Source organism: Rattus norvegicus, chromosome 10, assembly GCF_021556685.1.
Source record: "Rattus norvegicus strain SHRSP/BbbUtx chromosome 10, alternate assembly SHRSP_T2T, whole genome shotgun sequence".
NCBI lineage: Eukaryota > Metazoa > Chordata > Mammalia > Rodentia > Muridae > Rattus > Rattus norvegicus.
The window spans coordinates 40,403,896-40,420,315 of NC_141543.1; the positions used below are offsets into that span (position 1 = coordinate 40,403,896).

General features: G+C 50.6%; 1 protein-coding gene across 11 annotated transcripts in view; it reads left to right on the plus strand.

The window, feature by feature from the left end:
• The window catches only part of Tbc1d9b (TBC1 domain family member 9B), a 37,105-nt gene extending 24,033 nt beyond the window's left edge, over nt 1-13,072 (plus strand). For 3 of the 11 annotated variants that reach the window (NM_001394243.1, XM_087572865.1, XM_087572870.1), the window contains 11 exons: nt 89-374; nt 1,799-1,928; nt 2,019-2,117; nt 2,828-2,896; nt 4,609-4,849; nt 5,210-5,275; nt 6,851-6,922; nt 7,188-7,238; nt 9,358-9,414; nt 9,819-9,925; nt 11,754-13,072. In NM_001394243.1, coding sequence (NP_001381172.1) covers nt 89-374; nt 1,799-1,928; nt 2,019-2,117; nt 2,828-2,896; nt 4,609-4,849; nt 5,210-5,275; nt 6,851-6,922; nt 7,188-7,238; nt 9,358-9,414; nt 9,819-9,925; nt 11,754-12,464 — 1,889 coding nt within the window. In that variant the 3' untranslated portion in view covers nt 12,465-13,072. The remainder of the gene's footprint in view (nt 1-88; nt 375-1,798; nt 1,929-2,018; nt 2,118-2,827; nt 2,897-4,608; nt 4,850-5,209; nt 5,276-6,850; nt 6,923-7,187; nt 7,239-9,357; nt 9,415-9,818; nt 9,926-11,753) is intronic. The other 8 variants (NM_001394244.1, XM_087572867.1, XM_087572871.1 and 5 more) reach the window with 3 other exon arrangements.
• Nucleotides 13,073-16,420: the final 3,348 nt, after the last annotated feature.

Consider the following 16,420-nt stretch of genomic DNA (forward strand, 5'->3'; position numbering starts at 1 on the left):
GTCCCTGTTCCCCAGGCCCGGGGATTCTGCCGGGGGTCTGCTCAGGCCCTTGGAGCAGTGCTCATATTTGGCTCCTGTCCCTCCTCAGGGGCCCTCGTAGACCAAGGTATCTTTGAAGAGCTCACAAGAGACGTCCTGCCCCGGCTCTCAGAGAAGATGCAGGAGCTGGGGGTGATCTCCAGCATCTCGCTGTCCTGGTTCCTGACCCTCTTCCTCAGCGTCATGCCCTTTGAGAGCGCAGTGGTTATTGTTGACTGCTTTTTCTACGAGGGCATCAAAGTGATACTGCAGGTGGCCTTGGCTGTGCTGGACGCCAACATGGAACAGCTGCTGGACTGCAGTGACGAGGGCGAGGCCATGACCGTGCTGGGCAGGTGACCATGCTGGGGGCTACTTCTGCTTCCAGGAATCTGGCAGCAGAGCCCCTCCCCTCCCCAGCCCTCAGTCACCATCCTGCGCTATGCCCCAAGGACAGTCTAGGCCAAGAGATGAGTCAGGAGCAGGAGACACTGTCCTGGTGGGATCTAAGATGCTGCTACAGTGATGAGAGCTGGGAACAGACAGAAGGCCATTGGGCCTGAGTGCACTGGACTGCAGGCTGCCACTCAGCTGTGTAGTCATGGGTAATTGACCCAGAGCAGACAGACGTCCAGTGGCGACACCCATGTTGATGTCTGGAGACAGCGGCACAGCAAGGCCTCTGACCTCTACCCAAGGTGGAGAAGCACTTGTTTCCCAAAGCTGTCCTGGTTATCTCCTCCAAGCTCAGCAGCACTGCTCAGTGCCCATCCCCCGGATAGAGCAGACCCACCCATGCTTGTGGAATGGCTGGATGAACCTGTCACCAAGTTCACACTTACCCTGGCCTTCTCGAACACTCATCCCACCCAGGTTCTCCCTGCACCCCTGCTGTCTCAATGCACAGCAAACCTTTCCTGCTAACCCAGGGCCTGCTTTAGGTGATCAGGTGGTCTCCACTCTGGTCTCTTCCATACCCCACAGGACACTCTGGTCAGAGCTGACCCTGCCCCTCCCCTAGGCATGTATAAATCCCCCCTCATAGTTTTCCTCTGCACAAAGGAGCGTCCCAAGTCCCCAGCCTGGCTGTCAGCTCACTCCCTACCTCACCCTGACACTTACCCTGAATTCCGTATAGCCCAACCTGGAACACTGCACTTGCCTGTTGAGCCAGCCCAGGGCTGGTGGGACCCTGCAGAACTGGCGAGGTTGTGGTCTCCCTCCTAGCTAAAATGACTCTTGATCCCCTGATGTTAAAGACACTCAGTTGTGACCATGGTTATGACCGGGTTTCATGTATATGTTCTGCAGTAGAGACACTGAGTGTCTCCTTAGGGATAAGCATCTGACCAGGGATGTCCACTTGGACGGGGTGGAACCAGAAAGCTTCTTCTGCCTTGAGTGTTAGGCTCATCCTGGAGAGCCTAGGAAGATAGGAAGGCCTGGTTGGCCCAAACTAGCCAGCCAAAGCAAGGTTCCCTAGAGAAACCATTCACTGCATGGTTCTTGGCCAGACCCTGGTGACCCAGCAGAGAAGAAGCACATTGTCCCTAAACTAGGTAGGCTCTGGAATCCACAGGCCCCTAGAAGACAGCCTGGCATCCTCAGAGTTAGTGCTCAGGGGTTGGGCAGCAAGATCTTTTCTCTGTTACTACCCTGATGGGAGCTCCCAGCCCAATAGGGCCCAGTGGACACACCACTACCTTCCTATCGGACTCTCAAGCCTGAGCACTGGCCCAGCACTTGTGGAGCCTATACTGCTGTCCCTTGATCTTTACAGGTACCTGGACAATGTGGTCAACAAGCAGAGCATTTCTCCACCTATCCCACACCTCCATGCTCTGCTGACCAGTGGAGATGACCCTCCTGCAGAGGTGGACATCTTTGACCTCCTGAAAGTGTCTTATGAGGTCAGCTTCCTTTAGAGTTAGCCTGGCCAGGATGAACACAGGGACTTTGCCCTCTGTCTTTGGTCTTACTGATTCTCCTTTGGCCTGTAGAAGTTCAGCAGCCTGAGGGCTGACGACATTGAACAGATGCGGTTTAAACAGAGGCTGAAGGTGATCCAGTCCTTGGAAGACACAGCCAAGAGAAGCGTGGTATGGTCACTGGTGAACGCAACTGTAACCTCTGACAGCAGGGGCTGCAGGGCTAGCCTGTGTGGATGGCTTTTCCCAGTACTCTCTCCAGCCCCACCCTTCCCTGAGTGGCCTCCTGGCCTGGTTTTGCTGTAAGCTTCATTTCTGTCCTAGACAGTGCCACTCCAGCCAGCCCATACCATATGTCCCTGCCTGAGGCCCATGTCTTTGTCTTTTCAGGAGATGGACCTTTTGCCATCCCATGCTCTGTTTAAACCCATTCTTGGTCACTGCCATTGGCCTCCCTATTCTCAACCCTCCCTTCAGGGTTACAGGGCATTTTGCTCACAAGGGAAAGACATGACCAACTCTGGCTAACTGAAGTAGAAAGTCCTGGCTGGCAAATTATAGGACCCCTTCCAGGTAGCTGGAGCTAAGAGGCCATCCATCACCCCATGTCCCTCAATGGGTCCTTCAGGAGAGAAAGAGCCCTCTGAGCTCCCACCCCAGGAAGAGTTCCAGGGAGTGGGCACTGACTGGCAGCTAGTGGTGAAGGACGCACACAGGTAACCCTCTCCTGAGTGGACCCACCCTCATGTGCTTGATGACAATAAAAGACAAGCCACACCCTTGCTACCCTTTGCCACTGTTTACAGGAGAAGTCTCCTGGAAGAAGCAACTTGGTAGAAACTCGGAGCCCTCCGCTACCAACATTTCATCTTTGCTTCTAGGTCCGGGCCATACCAGGGGACATTGGCTTCTCCATCGAAGAGCTGGAGGATCTTTACATGGTGTTTAAGGTGACAGTGAGTGCAGGGGCGGGTGGAGTCCCCACCTAGTCTGTTAAGTCTGTCCTCAAACAGCAGCTCCTAGCCAGGAAATCCCTTGTCCCCAGTTGCAATTCCTATGAATCATGTGTGGCAGAATTTAATCTTTCTTGGCAGTTAGTGACCTGTGCACATGAGCACCTCAGGAGTCACTCCTGGAGCATCCACCTTGCTTGTCGGGATAGGGTCTCAATGGCCAGGAGCTTACCTAGGAAGCTAGGCTGGCTGGCCAGTGAGCCCCCGTCCCCTGCTTCTACCTCACAGCATTGTGATTCTGAAGGCACACACACCACCACACGCACCCTTGTTGTTACTGTTGTTGTTGCTGTTTTGCGTTTGGAGACAGGGTTTCTTTGTGTAGCTTTGACTGTCCTGGAACTCACTCTGAAGACAGGCTGGCCTCTAACTCACAGAGATCTGCCTGCCTCTGCCTCCCAAGTGCTGGGATCAAAGGTCTGTGCCACACTGCTTGGTGCAGCCTTTTTTTTTTTTTATCTCATGGTTACATGTACTTATTTAGTGTGCACATGCACATGTGTGATCATGTGCCGTGGTGCATGTATAGAGATCAGAGGACAACTTGTGAGAGTAGGTTCTCTCCTTTTACTGTGTGTTCTCATGACATTCCATTTGGCCAAAAGCACCTTTATTCCCTGGGCTCTGTGGCCAGCTCCACACACCCAGCCTTTTCATGTTAGTTCTGGGGACCAAAGTTAGATTTTCATGTTTGCAAGGCAAGCAGTTTGCTGATTGAACCCCAATAGAGCACTCCTAAGTAGCAGGAAAAAGACAAAAACAACAAAAGTCACCTCAAGTCACACAGAAGTGGGAGGGAGCGCACCTTCTCGTTTAACTGAAAAGTTATGTAGCTTCCGGTGTGGCTGAGTCAAGGTACTAAAACTGGCCGTGACACTCCTCCATCCCTGTTAACCTCCGGGCTGCTTTTCCTGTAGGGCTGTCCTGAGCAGCTCCTCGTCAAGCTCTCAGGGACCCTGATGGAAACAGAATTTTCTTTCTAAGTAGTTTTAGCAAAAGACATAGATCAAGCTTTGGGATGACTCAGCCTAGGTGCTGTAGGGGTGGTTTGGGCTGCAATAAACCAGTGGTGGTGGATGACCCACAGCCTTGTAACCCATGTGCCAAAGGTGAGCCCGCACACAGATCTCAGGTGCAGCAAAAGGAGGAGGAAGGGTACCTGGAGTGGGGGCTGGGGGGAGTCAAAGACAAAGTTCATACTCCCTGTGTTTGGTTTGGGGTCGGTGGTGTGGGGTTGATTGGTTGACTGAGTGAGCAAGTGAGTAGCTGGGTATTTTGTTTGTTTGTTTTGTGCTGGGTTTTCTCTGCACTGCCTGGGCTTGCTTCCCACGAAACTCTGGGGGTCCAATGATCTTCCTGCCTCAATTTCTTGAGTACTGAGACTGTCAGTCTACATTGCCGGCTCCTGTGGTCTTGACCAGCTACCTTGGGTTCGGTTGCCCAGGTTCGGTTGGCCACACTGTCAGAACAGTCAAGTCCATGAGGCCTGTTCGGCTTCTCTGCTGTGCAGAGGATGAGGGTCCTATGAGAGCTGAGGTGTCTGACCAGAGCTCACTACCCTAAATATATGGACAGATGAGAGAAGGCACCCTGGTAATCCTAGGAGCCAGGGCCCCAAAGGCCATCTCACCAGCTGGTGTCCCCTGCAGGCCAAGCATCTGGCAAGCCAGTACTGGGGTGGTAACCGCTCAGCAGCCATCCACCGAGACCCCAGCCTGCCCTACCTGGAGCAGTACCGGATCGATGCCAGCCAGTTTCGGGAGCTCTTTGCCAGCCTGACGCCTTGGGCCTGTGGCTCTCACACGCCTGTCTTGGCAGGCCGCATGTTCCGCCTCCTGGACCAAAACAAGGACTCACTGATCAACTTCAAGGAGTTTGTGACAGGGATGAGTGAGTGTCTCACCCATCTTTCAAGCACCAGCCAGTGCAGCTGTCCCTCCTGAGGCCAGCAGAGGGCGGCTTTGAGCCCTTGCCTATGACAGACCTCAGCAGTTTCTTCTACAGTCCGTCCCTCTCCATCAGTTCGGGGCTCTGGCCCCAAAGAAGGCTAAGCTTTTCCATAGAGTCTTAGGGAGGCAGGCAACCCAGGGCTCATTTGATCTCTCCTAGAGACCTGGCTAGGGACAGCCAAGCCTCCCCAGAGTGTGGAGTCTCCATTAGAACCCACAGGAAGGGTATGGGGACATGGCCCACAGTGTGTCCCTGGAGCCTTCTTGCCAAGCATGTCCCCTCCTTGGCCTTGCTCCACAGGTGGGATGTACCATGGAGACCTCACAGAGAAGCTCAAAGCGCTCTACAAGCTGCACCTGCCCCCAGGTGAGTGACTTTAGACTTTCGGTTGTGAGCATCTCTGGTCACTGTTGTCCAGAGCTGGAGAAGTACTACTGAACTACCAACACACCATTGGATGGTTGTGGCCAAGAGAGCGAGTTAAGTGGAAGGGAGGGCCCAGTGTGGGTGAGGGTCTGGAACTGAGGACCACCCTGGTGGTCTGAGCACAGTCCCAGGATGGGGAAAGGGCGTGAGGCAAGATTCCAGTTGAGCTCCTCAGCCCATCAAGCAGGACAACATGATCTAGAATCCACATCAGGGCAGGAGGCTATGATGAAGGTGCCGGTGTGACACTGGGTCCTAAACTCTCTGTTCTTAAAGTGATTGTTACCCAAAAGTTCCTGTTTGTCCCGAGACAGCCTGGGACACTGCCTAGGCCCCCTCCCACCTGCGGGTCTTGTCACGTCCTCAGGGGCCCCACTTCCTTCCTCTCGGTGATGGAGGTATTGTCAGGATGGGATGTTTCCCATGGGCAGCTGGTGTGAGCCAAGTAGAGAGGCTTAATGAAGCTGGCCCACGCATGGCTCCGGCATCCTACATCTGTGGCCAGAGTTCAGGACAGCACCTAAGAAGGAGCTTCCCCTTAGAAGGAACCAGATCCAGAAAGATGACAGGGATGGCCAGGGCACCTTGCTTCCTCTGGTGGAAACACCCTAGGTTCCCAGTTATCTTGTCTAGGGCCTCCCCCTGAGCAATTCGCACACAGCATCTGCCTTCAGGATTGACCCAGAGTGAGTTTAGGGTTGTAAGGCTGTGATCACCACTCACTGCCATCCCTTTGTATCTCACTGTGTGCCGTAGTGCCCAGTTCATTAATCAGAGCTCCCCAGGGATGGTTCTCCTGGCAGAGCTGAGGGGGCTCTTGGTGCACAGCTCTCAAGTGAGGCTAGCTTGCCGCTGGTGAGAGCCACCAGGCCTGGGCTGCATCAGAGAACTGGGTCTGTGCCCACCTAAGCTACTCAGCCTGTTTCATCCAGGTACTAGGCTGCTCAGGTCCTACCACCTGTCTGTGCCTTGCCTGGTTAATCCTTCCCTGCTCCCCAAGCCCTACCACATCCCTGCCATACAGCAGGAACAGTAAGGTCTCATGGACACACAGCCCTGGGGATCTGAAACCTCATCAGGTCGCAGTCAGTCACTACCAACAAATGTAGTGTATGGGACAGGCTGGGATAGTGATGTAACACAGTTGCCATGCTATAAAGTAAAGTGAATCAAATGTGTGTGTGTGTGTGTGTGTGTGTGTGTGTGTGTGTGTGTGTGTGTGTGTGCACTCTCCCATAGGTATGTAAAATGTCCCAAAGGGATCTGCTGAGCTGTGTTATCCACTGTGTGTGGGAGGATAGCTGAGTTCGCCAGGCCCCTGGGCATGGATTATTTTCCTAGCCAGCACATGTGCTACATTCCCAGAACAGTTACCAACTCTACTAGAATTGTCAGGTGTTACAGTGAAATGTGTTCAGCCTGGTGGGACATGATCAGGGGAGGGTGGCCTTTTCTTCTTTGACTAGAAATCAAAATCTTCCCCTGTCCTCAACTCTTGCATCTCTCGGAACACAGCTCTGATCCCAGAGGAAGCGGAGTCAGCCCTGGAGGCCGCCCATTATTTCCCAGAGGATAGCTCCTCAGAAGGTGAGCCACAACTAAGACACCCGGCACCGCCAGCCATGGCTCTGCAGTTCTGTCTTTCCATGGGGCCTATGTAAGAAGCCAGCAGTCCCACTGTGGGCTCCCGGAGCATGCCACCCTGGGGTGCTCCCTGGGAGGGCCCTACAACACTTCCTGGGCCAAGTTGGCCCCTGTAGACGTTCTCAACTGTTGTTTCTCTTGCATCTCTGTCTCCCTGGACGTGGGCTTCTCCCTCTGCCCTCTACACATCCTCTGCTGTCCCTTCCAGCATCTCCTCTGGCCTCAGATCTGGATCTTTTCCTGCCTTGGGAGGCTCAAGGTCAGTCCCTGGAGGGCAGGGGTGACCCTTTTGCCTCTGGGCTTCATCTTCCTTTACTCTGAAGCCTAGAAGCTTTCATACCTCAGGGACTCCTTGGCACTTCATCCTGTGGGGATAAATTCTGAGAGCAACCAAGGACCAAGCTGCTTCTGGTGGGGGAAGTAGGTGGTTAATGATGAGAATGCGTGCATAGCGCACTGGACAAGGAGCAAGCCCAGGGCATCATCTCTGCACCCACATGCTGCACTCTCAGGTTTGTAGGGAAGGAGTGCACAATGCTGTCCTTGTGACTGTGAGATAGGTACGGGATGAAGGAGTGGAGGAGTGGAAGATGACCCCTTGGGAAACATCTTTATCACAGAGTGCCTGTCAGGACTCAGCCTCGGCTGCATGTAAAGCTCATGGGGACTGTCTGACAGGAGAAGGGCCCTCCCAGGCCTGGGACTTGGCAGTTGAGCTGGTCATGCGTAATGCAAAACAACTGACCGTAAGAGCTGGGAGAGCAGCTCGGGGTCTGAGCACTTGGTTTGCATGTGAGATCCTGGGTTCCGTCCTGCGGTGCTGGGAATGGAACCAGGGGGATAGTGGTGCATGCATGCCCTAATCCCAATACTCTGGAGGCCAAGGTGCCAAGAGAGACTTGAGCTCAAGGTCAGCCTAGCTACAAGGTGGTTTTTTTTTTTTTAATTGTCTGGAAAGAAGGCTCTGTGGGTAAAGGCAGACACTGTCACACCTCATGGCCAGAATTTGATCTCCAGTATCCGCATGGCAGAAGGAGAGCCAACCCTCACAATTACCTTGTGGCCTCCACACTTCATGGCCTGTGCACCCGTATGCACACACACAATGAATCTTAAGCCAGTGTGTAAAACCTCACACCTTTAGTCCAAGCATTAAGGAGGCAGAGGCAGGTGGGTCTTGTGAGTTGAAGACCAGCCTGGTCTACAGAGAGTTCCAGGCCAGCTAGAACTACATACTGAGATACTGTCTCAAAAGACAAAACAATAACAACAAAAGAATTAATCAATTTAATTAACTTTAACAGTAAGCCCTGGGGATGTCACTTGGTGGTAGAACTCTTGTCTAGGTTAGATAGTTCTGTCCCAAGTAATAAAGAAAAAGAAACCCACCAATCACCACCAACAAGAAACAACAAATCATTCTCCCAGGTGGGTGACACATCAGAAAGTGACACCGAAGGGACAATAAACAGGGTACCAAGTCACCACTGTCTGTAGACACAGACCTGTCCTCGGGCCCACAGAGCCCTGAGGCTTTGAACAGGGTTCCTGTTCCACACTAGAACCTGAACTGGAGATGCCTGTCCTTCATGAGGACCGTCCAGAGCTGGGTCTGCCTGATGTCATCGCTGGAGGTGCCCAGCAGCCGCACTGCCTCAGAACCACTGGCTTTTGGAGAGGTTCAGGTTCACAGTCACACACGCACAGCACGGTGTGCCAACTTCAGCAGTAGTGCTTTCTGAAGGAATGGGCTAAGAGGTCAGCAGAGGACTCAGCAGGAAAGGGTACTTGCTGCCAACCAGTCCCTAGGACCATGGTGGAAAGAAAGACCCCGTTCCCACAGTCATCCTCTGACTTCCATGTGTGTACTGTGGCATGTATACTCACACACAAAGAACTCATCAATTAATGTAGAGAGCAAACAAAACATGGGAGGCCGAACACAGGGTCCTATACGAAAACTCCCTCTGCCAGAGTGAGCCTCAGAAAGGAGGGATCACTCCCTTAAGTCTGACCTTTCTGTGCAGCAGGACTCATTGATTGTCATGTTTGCTCCACAATGTGTGTCATCTTCAGGGGGAAGCAGCGTTGAGTCTTGTTTTCTTTTGAAAATGAGAAAGTACCCCTTCGTGTGTGGTGCTGGGGATGGAGCCCAGGGCCTACAACTTGTTCACCATGGATCTACCACTGAGTTAATTGTAGCCAAGTGAAGACATGACCAGTTCTCCCTTGCCACAGTGTTATAGAGCTGGGACCAGCCAAGCAGGAGGGCAGCATGGGGCTTAGGGGCAGGTTCTGCAGAAACACAGGTGTGGCCTGTAAGGACTCATGATTTGGAGTCAAAAGAATGTTCTCTGCTTTTCTCTGGTGTGTGGAAGCAGGACTGCAGGAGCAGCAGGAAGGAAGAGGAAGTGAGGACATCCAGGAAAGGAGAGGTATGAGCCATTCCTATTGGCCGTCCCAGCCAGTGCGACCTCGTGCCCTTGCTCGTTACTGTCCCAGTCACTGGAACAGCACATGTGTGCTCTGACAGGGGTTGGCACCTCAGTGCATAGCCTGGCTAGTCTGCTGCCCGCAGAGTGTGCAACCAGGGCTCCATTCTCACAGCAGCCTCTCTCCAGTCTCGGAGAAGACAGGTTTGGGCTTTTCATCAGCGTAGGCCCAGCCTACTTCCACTAACATGGAGAAACCGATGAGACTTTGGGGATGATTCTAACCACTCCCTAAATGCCAGACCATTTTGTAAAAGTACCCAAGTAACCTCAGCCACCCTGCCATCAGCCACAGCCCATTTTCTCTCGTTTGTCAGGTGGAGATTAATCTTTCTTTCATCTTGCAGAGGAGAAGGAGACCAGCCCCCCTGACTACCGACACTACCTTCGAATATGGGCTAAGGAGAAAGAGGCTCAGAAGGAAACCATCAAGGACCTTCCCAAGATGAACCAGGTAGACCCGATCAGGATCCGTGCACATGCTGCTATAGGATACGGCCCATGTCTGGGTCTAGATAGCTTCGTGCTACTCACGCTCCAGCAGCTTTCTTTGGGTGGGAATTTTCTTCCCCCTCTCCAGAGCCTCTTAGTCTTGAATGACCATTAGTGATGATTCCAGAAAGATGAAAAGCTACTTCGTAGACAGGATGGTGCTTCCATGGTAACTACCTGCTTGGCTTGAATCAGTATCCATAAAGCACAGAAGCACTGGGGAAGGTTAATCTCCAGTAGCCAGAGATACTCACAACCTTTGAGAAGAGTACATTCGCAGCACTCCAGCTCCTCCTGGGCCCCACGCAGCCACCATGTTCTCACAAACACCCAACCAACTCTCAAATGGTGCCTTACCCTAGCTGTGCCCAGAGAAGGCCCTGGATCCCAAGTACTTTTCCACATAGGCATTAAGAGTGGGCCCAGGGAACAGGACTTTATCTTGGGCTCCCCAAACCTACACCCAACTGACCCAGCATGTGCTTATCTTAACATCACCCTCTGGAGCCCCAGGGGAACAGGCAAAGTTACTTCTGTTACTGTTATTTAAAAAACTGGGCAGGGAGATGGCTAAGGGTAAAGGTACTTGCAGTACAAGCCAGGTGACTCGAGCACGAACGCTGGAACCTGTATGTTGTTGTCAGGGTTTCATTGCTATGAAGAGACACCATGACCCAGGCATCTCTTATAAAGGGAAACATTTAATTGGAACTGGCCTACAGTTTCAGAGGTTCAATACATCATTATAGTGGGGATCACAGGAGTATCGAGGCAGAGATGGTGCTGGGGGAGCCAAGAGTTCTACATCTTGATCTGAAGGATGCAGAAGAGGACTCTGAAATTTCACACTGGGCAGAAGTTGAGCATAGAGACCAACCCTCTCAGTGATACTCTTCTCCCAACAAGGCCACACTTCCTAATAGTATGACTTCTTGTGGGCCAAGCATTCAAACACCTGACTCTACACACACCTTTAATCCAAGCACTCAGGAGACAGAGGAAGGGCGGATCTCTGTGAGTTCCAGGCCAGCCCAGTCTACCTAGTGTTAAAACAGCCAGGGATATGTGAGAGACCCTTTCTCAAAAACCATAACTAAATAAGACAAAAAATGACAGCATTCCCAGTACCTAGAACATCATGGACTAGCTAGTCAAAAAAAGCAAGAGACCACCCAAAAACAAATTGCTAAGGCAGTCATTGACTTCCAAGAGTTATCCTTTGACCTCCACATGTGTGTGTGCCTTGTACACACACTTTGTCTATCTCTCATGTACACACACGCACACAAACACACACACGTGCATGTGCACACACACATGCACTCACACTCTTTTTCTTGCTCTTATAAAAAGCCAAAGGTAGTAGGTGTGAGGGCCCCATCTTTATTCCCAACACCTGGAAGGGAACGGCAGGTGGATTTCCGTAGGTTCAGAAGTCAGCCTGGTCCACATAGGGAGTTCCAGGCCAGCCAGGCATACATAATGGCATCCTGTCTCCAGAAATAGATATGTAGGTAGATGAATGGGTGGGTAGGTGGGTGGGAAGGTAGATAGATAAATAGAGCAGCCAGCAAGAAAGACTTTCAAAGGACTGTGTGACATTGGACTTATAGTCCCCTTCCAAAACCTCAGTTTCCTAGCATGGAAATGATATGGCACAGGTTTGTGGCATCAAAATCCCAACACCACTTAGAATGGCCTGTATCTTCCATTGGCTATAGGAGAGCGTACCTCTAACCACCTCCGTGGTTTTTTTGTTTTGTTTTTTTTTTTCTTGCTTTTTCCCTAAGGAGCAATTCATTGAGCTGTGTAAAACACTTTACAACATGTTTAGCGAAGACCCTTTGGAACAGGACTTGTACCATGCCATCGCCACTGTGGCCAGCCTTCTCCTCCGCATTGGTGAGGTGGGGAAGAAGTTTTCGGCCCTGACCACCAAGAAGCCCAGGGATGGTGCCCACAGTGGGGATCACAACAGTGCCACAGAAGAGGATGAGCCACCCATATCCAAACTCCATCAGGACCCAGCACGGGAATGCCAGCCACCAGCTGCAGGGGATCCGCAGGCCAAAGCCAGTGGCGACATGCATCTTGGGAAAGCATTGCAGGACAGTCACGTGATAGTGGAGGGAGGCAGCGGCGAGGGGCAGGGCTCTCCTTCCCTGCTTTTGTCTGATGATGAAACCAAAGATGACATGTCCATGTCCTCCTACTCAGTAGTCAGCACGGGGTCCCTGCCGTGCGAGGACCTCACAGAAGACACAGTGCTGGTGGGAGGAGAAGCCTGCAGCCCCACTGCCACCTCACGGATGGGAGGCACCGTGGACATGGATTGGTGCATTTCCTTCGAGCAGATCCTGGCCTCCATCCTGACAGAGTCTGTGCTAGTGAACTTCTTTGAGAAGAGGGTAGACATTGGACTCAAGATCAAAGACCAGAAGAAAGTCGAAAGGCAGTTCAGCACCTCCAGTGACCATGAGCCCCCTGGGGTCTTGGGCTGAGCTGTGAAATGGAAGTTGGTCTCTGTCTCCTTCCTTTATCCCTTGCTGTGTTCTCCTCACAGATACACCTGTTCTTGAAGCAGGGTGTCACAGAAGCAAATGTCAGGTCAATGCAGACCCAGTTGCCTTACAGGGATTCCCTAGGCCAGGGCAACCTCTTCCTCCCTGCACTTGGTTACCTGGAGGACCTGCCTCCTGTACCCATAGCATTAGAGCCTTTTGGGTCTGCCCCTGCCTGCTTCTTGCTCCTGCACTCTGTGCTGTGCACACACTACATCAGTTGCTCTATCTATGGAAAGACCTACAGCCATGTGGCCTGGCCACCAGTTGTCATTTTGCCATGTGCTTGGGCTCCAAAGGATGCAACCTTCTAGACACCCTCTGAAGTTCTTCAGCCTGAATCTAAGTCTTAGGACTGAGGAAGCAGGAGAATGTCTGTTGCATGGGTAGGAGCACCGCACTCCTAACTTATGAGGTCTCCATTCCTCTGCATCATTAACTTTAAAAGCACATCCCTCAGGTCCTCCTCTCTTCCCTTGCCCTCATTTTAGTTGGCTAAAAACCACACTGTGCTCAATGCCTTAATAAATCCCTGAAAGAAAGAAAAAGCACACTGTGTGCAGTGCTTTTGTGTGGCCCTACCACTGCTTCAGTTTTCTTCCCAAATCGGATGTGTGGCCCAGAAAACATGGGAGTTCAGGACACTTGGCTGCACATAGTAGGCAGGGGAATTGCTAGACTTTCCATGGTACATGGTAATTGGCCAGAAGTCTTAGGCTTAGTGTCAATTGTGTGTCCTCAGGCCTGAGCCATACCAAGTTGTCCTTTGATTTGAGAAGCAGACACACATGGCCAGAGCAGGACTCAGCCATGGGTACCCCTGGCTGTTTAGCAGGAGCAGAAGTGCATCGTAAGTATCCATTTGCCTAGGAGCTGCTTTTGCTTCTACTATCAAATGGATCCTGGGACTCTTTATAACGCCAAGTGAGGTGGCACATCTGTAATCTTGTTCTTGAGGATGAAGCAAGACAATTGTTTGAGGCCAGCCTAGGCTACATGTTGAGATTCTGTCTCAAAAAGCCAAGATAAATGACATTAGGTATTATTTAAAAAAATAAAATTTGCTGATTCCCAGCACCCATGTAAAAGCTGGGCATAGCCATGCCCACCTGTACCCCGGTGCTGGTGATCAGAGATGGACAGCTGTCTTAGTTAGGGTTTTATTGCTGTGAACAGACACCATGATCAATGCAAGTTTTTTTCTTTTTCTTTTTTTTTTTTTTTCCAGAGCTGGGGACCGAACCCAGGGCCTTGCGCTCGCTAGGCAAGCGCTCTACCACTGAGCTAAATCCCCAACCCCCTCAATGCAAGTTTTTTAAAGGACAACATTTAATTGGGGCTGCCTTACAGGTTCAGAAGTTCAGTCCATTACCATCAAGGCGGGAGCATGGCAGCATCCAGGCAGGCATGGTGCAGGAGGAGCTGAGTTCTACATCTTCATCTGAAGGAAGCCAGGAACCAACTAGCATCCTCAGGCTGCTAGGAGGAGGGGCTCCAAGCCCACTCCACGGTGACACACTTCCTCCATGGCCACACCTTCTAATAGTACCACTCCCTGGGCCAAGCATAGGCAAACCATCACAGCGGCCTAACAATAACCAGCCTCAGGTTCAGTGAGAGACTCTGCCTCAAGGGAATAACGTAGAGTGGTGAAACAGACATGCTGGCCTCTACCCACACCACCATACACATACTAAATAAAATTTTTAAAAAATATTTTGTTTGTTTAAAGTACAAAACAGTGATTTCTAGGAAACTTGCCGAGTTACCATCTCAACACAATTCTGGATCATCTCCATCTGCCCAGGGGACCCCTTAGATCCATTTACAGGAAATTCTTGCTCCCATCCCCAGTGCCACCACTAATCTATTGTTTTTAAAACAACATCCCAAACGTTTGATTTTACCAAATGAAGACTTGGGAGCCAGACACAGGTGGTGAAAGCCCGCCAGCTCAAAAAAGGAAGAAAGAGCATGCAGCTGACCTTCCTCAAACCATATCCCAGAAGGAAAAAACAAACAAAAACAAAAAAACAAAACAAAAAACAAAACAAAAAAAAAACAACAAAAAAACATTCTTTCTCCACAGTCTTAAAAACCTTTCCAACTGAATGCCCCTCCTTTCAATTTCCTATGTGTCTCTCTCTCCTTCCTCCTGACTTCCTCTCACTCTCTCTGGTTTTTTTCCTAAGTTCACTCACCATCAACTGCTTGTTTTGTTCAGCCTCTTTACGTACGCTTGACTTTGTTCAGTCTTATTTGATAACAGAAAACTCCTCATGGATTGAAGGTGTGTGCAAGGGCTGAACCACACCAGCACTAGGAACAGATTTTTTTCCAGTACACAATCTCATAGTGTGATCGACTATCCCGCAACACTCTTGGATTAACGCTGCGAACTAGGGCTAAGCCACACTACAACTAGAGACAGGTTTTTCCAGGCTACACGCTAAGGCTTCACAGTGTGATCTACTATCCTGCAACACCAACCTAGTAAAATCTGTGGTTTTTAAAATACCAATTAAGCCAGGTGGTGGTGAGCATGTTCAGGTGTCAGAATTAGGGAGATCTCTGTGGGTTTGAGGCCAGCCTGGTCTACAGAGGGAATTCCAGATTGGCCAGGGCTACACAGAGGGAACAAAAAGAAAAAGGAAAAAGAGGCAGGCCTGTGGGTATGCTTTAATCTCAGGGGTCAGGAGGCAGAGACAGGACTCTTGTGACTTAACCACTAAGCTCTAGAATGACTTTGTTTATTTTTGAAATATTTACTTATGAGTGTTTGCCTAGCACCCATGAAGGCCAGAAAAGTATATCAGATCACCTAGAACTGGAATTACAGATGTTTGTGAGCTGCCATGGGGGTGCTGGGAGCTGAATGCAGGTCTCTGCAGGAGCAGTTAAGTTTAAAGCCAGTTAGCAACAGCTACACAGTAAGATCCTGTCTCTAAAAGAAATGTCTCTAATTTATACATCTGTGTAAGTGTATTCCATATGTGGGGTGCCCAAGGGCCAGAAAAGGGTGTCAGATTCCCTGGAGCTGAAGCCATGGGTGTTTTGAAAGGGCCGGACATGGGTGCTAGAAAGCCAATCCCAGTCCTTTGCAAGAGCAGCAGCAAGTACTCTTTTTTTTTTTTCATTCTTTTTTTTTTTTTTTTTTGGTTCTTTTTTTCGGAGCTGGGGACCGAACCTAGGGCCTTGTGCTTCCTAGGTAAGCACTCTACCACTGAGCTAAATATAGGTACATTGTAGCTGTCTTCAGACACACCAGAAGAGGGCATCAGCTCTCATTACAGATGGTTGTGAGCCACCGTGTGGTTGCTGGGAATTGAACTCAGGACCTCTGGAAGAGCAGTCAGTGCTCTTAACCACTGAGCCATCTCTCCAACCCAGCAGCAAGTACTCTTAACTGCTAAGCTATCTCTCCAACCCTAGAATGATTTGATATAGTTTTGTTGTTGTTTTTGTTTGGTTTCTTTTGGCTTTATCAAGACAGGGTCTCTGTGCAGCCTTGGCTGTCTCAAACTCAGAGATCGACCTGCCTCAGCTTCCCAAGTGCTGGGATTAAAGGTGTGCCCCACCACATTCCACTGATTTGATATAGCAGAAAACAAAAATATATAAAGGGGGAATTCCACATTATGAAATCCCTCCCCACAAAACAAAACAAAAATCAGTTTCTAAGTGGGTCAGAATGGCGATTTAGCGATTAGTCACGTTCCGTTCAGTTCAGGAATAGGCATCCGAATTAAAGAGAAAGTCCAGCTTCACAATGACTGCCTCAAAAACATGACACACGGAGGAAATATTTGGAATATAAAAATGGTTATTTCTACTTCAATACTCATTGAGTTCACACATCCACCACAAAAAAGGAAATATATATAACTGGGTTGAAA